This window comes from Guillardia theta (assembly GCF_000315625.1).
Source record: "Guillardia theta CCMP2712 unplaced genomic scaffold GUITHscaffold_22, whole genome shotgun sequence".
NCBI lineage: Eukaryota > Cryptophyceae > Pyrenomonadales > Geminigeraceae > Guillardia > Guillardia theta.
This window is the reverse complement of record NW_005434652.1, coordinates 818,002-824,066: the sequence shown is the minus strand read 5'-3', so window position 1 is coordinate 824,066 and position 6,065 is coordinate 818,002. Positions and strand designations below refer to the sequence as shown.

The window sequence follows — 6,065 nt, the reverse complement described above, 5'->3', positions numbered from 1 at the left end:
TGCTTCTCACTGTGCGCTGTGTGCCTGGAGGTTTTGGTTGGTCCTGCTTTGTTTGGCTTGAAGGATTTTTTACCTTCCGCCTTCCCCTCCTATACTCTGTAACTAGGAGGGAGTCGAGCTGTCCTCTGGCTCGAGAAGTGCTTGAGATCCCCACAAACGAAGGATCTGAGTTTGGAATCCAAGAACTGTTCAATCCATAAACACCATCGTTGACCGTTGACCAGCAATGATTGATCTCATTGTTGCTAGATGGCATCGCCACACTACCTATGCCACTTTCAACAGAAGTACAATATCTCTCTAAGCTTGATGATCCAAAAGGAACCCCTCCCCTAGATTGAAGAGCGGGAGTGTTAGGAGCGGTACAATTTGAAGATATATTATAGGTGTATGCTGCATACAAATCAACGCCTTGGCAACTACCCTCATTGCAACATTTGTAACAAAATGTGGCAGTTCCATCCGAAAACGAACCTGCTGGGCATGCTGTGCAAGAAGCATTCAACTTGAAGAAGTTTGGAAGGCAAACCTCAATGTTGGATTTGTTCTCAATGGCACCAGCGAGCGTCAAGACGAGTGCGGCTAGGACGAGGAGCAGAGGCATATGGAGAGGCATCAGAGAAGGACTATGGGACCAACCAATCGAAGATCTCTCTTCCCTCTCATCCTCTCGGCCTCCCGCCGCTGCCCATGTCTGTTCGCATACGTTGTCAGAGGATAAGGTCCAACTGACGCTCCTCTCAGCCGTCAAAAACCGTTACAACCCAACTCCGCCTCAGAGTTGAAGACTTTCAACGGGGCGATTTCAATCAAGCCCGCCTCTGAGCTACTACTGCACCCTACCCTCAAGACCGTTACACCCTACCCTCAGCATCTTCGTGCCACCACCCACCCTCCCGCGCTGTATGAGGAGGCAATAAATGCACCGGCGACGGAGCAGCAGGGGACCCCACCCCTCCGGGTCTCTCAACACATCATGGAATACCACCCCCTTGCCGCACACTCTTTGTAATCCCACCCCTAACTAAAGTACCCCACTAGCTCTGGCCCCTAAGTGAGCCCAGAGCAGCGGCAAAATGGTCAGTGATCCAATTAAGAGCGCCTACTGGCAAATTTGAGCGCTGACGCCCTCGCATCGAGACTTGTAGAGCAGCTTCACAGCATTCCAACGGATCTTGATTGATTCAATTCTCTGTTTCTCTCGGTCATTTGATACTACTGGAATCTCACCTTTTGGTTTGAATTCGACATCATGTTGAGTATTTTCAGGAAGAAGAATTCGCTTTCGAAAGAAGGCCAACAGTCTCCTGCAAAAGGTTCTCCAGTTGAACCAACTACAATGACAAATCGGAGTCCGGTCCCGACACCGAATTCTCTGGATGTAAGGAGTATGAATACCCCGAGCATTGCACCTACAATTCAGACGAGCGAAAGCCAAGAGTTGGGAGGTATCGGTATTGTACTTCAACCATCAAGATCCAACCCACAGAACATGGAAATCATGCACCTCTTTAACGGCGGTCCTGCACAGACAAGCGGTCTTGTTGCAGTCGGAGACGTAAGTGTTCACATTTTCGTAGATTCTCTACAAGTGCCCGTCTCTTACAATGGCGCCAGATCATCAAATCAATCGACGGCAATCCGATACTCGGTACTTCATTTTTCATAGCTATGGACTCAATTTCCCGTGATGATCATTCAGGCTTGTCCCTTGAAATGGTAGTTTCCCGCTTGAAAGGACCCAAAGGAACAAGAGTGGAGCTTGAAGTTTTAAGAGACGGCCAAATTGTAGAGATGTCTGATTCTCATATTATGTCTTTCTGAAGAGTGATTCCAGGTTCAGTTTGCCCTTACAAGAGCCATCGCGATCTCCCAAAGATCAGATTCGCTAGAGGTAAACTTTTGATCCGTTCGGCGCAATCCGTAGCAGTAACATGTTCCTTGTATACATAGGTGACATCCCAGCCAATCACTACTTCTGAATATGGGAAGATAGGATCACATCAAGTCGGCGAAGGTAGTGATCTGTTTGTAAATGGTACTTTTGGAATGACTAGAATACTCAAACCCGTTCAGAAAAAACAGCTCCCGTGCCAACAGAGATTCCTGTCGTTTCTTCCGGAAAAATATCGACATTCTCTGCTGTTGCTGAGCATTCGACCATCAATTCAAACTCAGTCAAAGCACCATGGAGTTCCTCGCCTAAGTCAAGTAAGTTTCTGAAATATAGATTTCTACAGGGCTGATATCTCAGGTATCGGCGATGCTGTCTCTGAAAGCGAAAGACATTCTGCAAGAAGGTAGACGGTCATGTGTCGACGGCTAAATGTGAGTTTGATTCTTGAACAGCATCGATAACAAAAAGGGAAAGCGCTCGAAGGAGTCATTGAGGACGATCACTGCGATTCCAGAATACAGCAATTTTTCTCAAGAAGAACTGAGAGCATCATATTATCTTGAGAAGATGACGGAAACCACTTCCGTGAATCCACCAGGATACATGAAGCAGAAACCTGTGACTGCTCAGGTAACAAAGTTTGTTTTCTGGGAGCATCTCTTTATTCAAAAATTTTGTAGGGTAATTCACTTCCTCCAATATCCGAATCCTCCACTCCAAAAAGCGGAAGTATATCGTCTCCCAGCCTGCAGTCGGCCGTGCCTGCACCAAACTCTGTCAAGGTTTTACAGAGTTCGATTCCAACTTCGCCGCCCATCAATCCCTTTGCACCTTCTGCAGTCTACCGGGCGCCCTCTCCAATTTCGCCGAGCACATTTCCCAATGATGTTGCACAGAGTGAACCATCTGTCTCAAACAATACCGAAAGTGTTGCACCAAGCGTATCGATGGACGAACAGAAGAAAATTGGCATCAGTGAGGATGAAAAGGCATCATTTGTGGCATGGAAGGTACAGCAGGAAAGAGAATTGGAAGAAAAGCGTCTGCAGCAAGAGCACCTCTTTGCAGAGCAAATGAAGATCGCAGCTGACCTTGAAAAGCAGCAGAGTGAGCTGTTGCAGAAGCAGATGGCATTGGAACAGAAGGAAAAGGAAATTCAGGACATGATGAGCGTTTCAAACGGCAGATCATTCAAGGAAGCTGGAGACGTAGAGGTCCAAGTCAAGATGCCGGTAGATGACAGATCAAAAAGAGCTCCTACAGACGAAGAATTGACCGAAGCAGCACTTGCTATGCTACCATCGGCTTTAGATGACATCAGGTTGGGGTCACAAAGCGCAACTGCAGCAATCCGTAAATCACATCATACTGAATTGGAAGTATCGCAAAAAGAATTAGATATTCTGGACTTTGAAAGCAAGCGAACGGAACATTCTTTGAATGATTCAATGGCTGAAAACATGCAATCTGTATCGCCAGAGCTTGTGAGCTTGACATTAGACTTGGAATATGATCAGTTTCTATCCACTGTAGCTCGTAAATCTGCTTTTCAGAACCAATTGAAAAAGGTGAAATGTGAAAGTTTATCTGATATTTTCAATTTACATTTTCTCAAATGCAAAACAGGATATTGTGTCAGCTCTCAATACTGATGAGCATCGAGTGGTGATAATTGCCTTGAATCGGGGAAGCATAATTGCCGAAATTTGCCTAATGCCAGCCCAAGGGTAAACTGCTTGTTGGAGTTCTCTTTTTGACAATGTTTTCAGGGATTCTGACACCATGAGAGATAATCGAACGCCAAAAGTGCTTGCATATGAATTGGCAGCTCAGGTATTGTCTTCATCTCTTGGTTGAAAGAATGATATTCTGAGTTGTGCTGGAAAAGGTTTCTGATCCATCAAGTGCACTGCGAGCGGCTATAACAACCAAGAAGGCCTGTCGTGCTATACTTCGCGGTCCTCCTGGACCAAATCAGATCATTCAGGACACTGTCAAGATTTCGACAATTTGTTCTCCAAGAGGGTCGCTTTCCACAGAGGTCAGCTTGGACTTTTGGGGGGGCAAAGAAAGACTATGAAAATTCTGACTGCTTCAGTGACTATCATTTGTCAGATTTCTCCTAGCAAACCAGAAATTCCGTCAAGATGGGCAGTTCTTGACAGAAATGATATAGCTGATGAGAGAGAAATGTCTGCCTACTTGCTCAACAACGAGCGCAGCAAATCGAATCTTCCTGAATCTAGCCTCACTGGATCCTGGAACTACGATGCAGTTACTGATGGTCTCTTACCATCGCCCAGCAGGATTCAAAGCAAATCTCCAGGGCAGAGGTCTTCTGATCCGCTTTATGCATCCTTGCCAGCGTTTTCAGACCCAGTACATGCAACCGGAACAAGTCCCTTGCAATCGGCATTATCGCCTCAATTCATGCCCTCAATCTTTGCTTCAGCTGGTGCCTACAGCACAACTTCGTCAATGAGTCTGCCAGGAGCAGGTCTGTCCAAGAGTTGTCGAATTGATGTTGAATCCACTGTTTTCGGTGCAAAAAGGCGAAAAGCTTCTAAGTTTAGGTGAAAAGGTAAGAGATCTGTGAGGACAAATCCTGACGCAACTGATTGCAATGCAACAGAGTTCATTAAGAACACGCTATCAAGACGAACCCCCTCCGCTTACCACAACAGATGTCAAGGTGATAGAAGCTCTTGCATCCACTGGAACAGACCTGCTGAAACGAGGAAGATACCAACAGGTTTCAACTCTGACCTCGAAAACACTGAAACTCGCTCACTGCCATTGTGACCAGGCTAGGAAGTATCTGAAGGAGGCTCTGGATGGTTCGAAGTCTTTACAGGCAGCGGGTCATACAGTTCCATCCAATTTGACTTTCAAAATTTTCGACGGTTTGGCAATTGTTGGAAATCTCGAACAAGACGTATGTGATGAGCTTGAAGAAGTGTGCCTGACTGCTTTTCAGGAGCCCTTCATCATTGCTGAAGATAGCGAGAAATTGAATCTGTGGTCCTCCAATGGAGTAAGAAAATTTTAAGGAGTTTGAAATGTAACCATTTCCTTTGATGTGGCTTCACACAGGCTTCATGGAAACCTCCAAGGGCTCCATCAGGAAATGGTTGGAAGTTTTGTGACAATGAAAAGCTTCGTCCATTGACACCTCAATCCAGATGACAAGTCGCCTCCTTCAAAAGGAGATGTTGCGTTTCGTCGAAATGTCTCGGGATTAGGGGATCCTACCACTAGCTTTCTCCGTAAATCTAAACAGCAGTTGACTGTCAGTAACCCTTTCGGTTTAGATGTCCGAAGCTCAAATCCAAATCTTTACTCCTCTGTTGACAGCAAACAGAGATTTGGCTACATTTATGATTCTACAAATGGCAAAGAAGAAGTACTCGGTAGTTCCTCGGACACACCATTGTACTCCTCTTTGACGTCGGCAAGAGGATCGGACATAACATATTCTGCTGCTAATCTATTTGCGACAAGTGTTCCCAGCTACACAGCAGCGCGTTCAATTTCTCCATCGAATCAATTGGAGAGGAAGAGAAATTCACTGTTGATTTCATCAGAGAAAGAGATCATTGCCTTGCTCTCAAATGCTACCACTATCTTGACCTCCAAGGAGGGAAGAATCGACAGGGCTTGCAAATACATGGAACAGGTAAATCATCTCCAGCTTGATTGGCAAGCCGTTGACATCATTTCAGGCTCTCAACAGCGCCCGCTGTCTTCCCTCGGTGTGTGGTGGAGACGAATGGGATAATCTGCAGGAGATTCTGAAAAAAGAAATTACAAGATCAGATGCTTCAGGTATCCCCTGCTTTTCTATCTCAAAAGTTCTGAGTTGTTTTAGTTGAGCTTGCCGTTGCGATCGTGAATCGATGTCTAGCGTCGATTCGAAATGCTCTTCAAGGCAAACAGGGCAGCAAATCGCCGTCTATTTCCAATGACAGATTCAGTCCTGCACTGACGAACAAACCAAGCTTTCGAAGTTCGTTAACTTCTCTCGGATCAAACAAAGAATTGAGCAGTGCAGCCGATCTGAGACAATCCTTCCTGCTTGATGGACTCAAGCGCCCTGTAAATCAAGACAAGGGAAGTACAGGAGAATCGCAATCGAAGGCACGTGTTTGATCCATTTTGACGTGACGAT

At 45.8% G+C, this 6,065-nt stretch overlaps 1 protein-coding gene across 1 annotated transcript; it reads left to right on the top strand.

The window, feature by feature from the left end:
• Positions 1-1,339: 1,339 nt before the first annotated feature.
• On the top strand, positions 1,340-5,139 carry GUITHDRAFT_136919 (hypothetical protein; the record flags this gene model as incomplete). Its single annotated transcript, XM_005835347.1, is given in 16 exon segments — positions 1,340-1,558; positions 1,838-1,894; positions 1,954-2,017; positions 2,077-2,211; positions 2,231-2,300; positions 2,350-2,527; positions 2,794-3,465; positions 3,524-3,624; positions 3,667-3,730; positions 3,786-3,938; positions 4,013-4,394; positions 4,450-4,478; positions 4,590-4,649; positions 4,704-4,832; positions 4,875-4,931; positions 5,080-5,139. 16 exon segments carry the CDS (start codon positions 1,340-1,342, stop codon positions 5,137-5,139), a joined length of 2,430 nt encoding a protein of 809 aa, XP_005835404.1.
• Between the last annotated feature and the right edge of the window lie 926 nt (positions 5,140-6,065).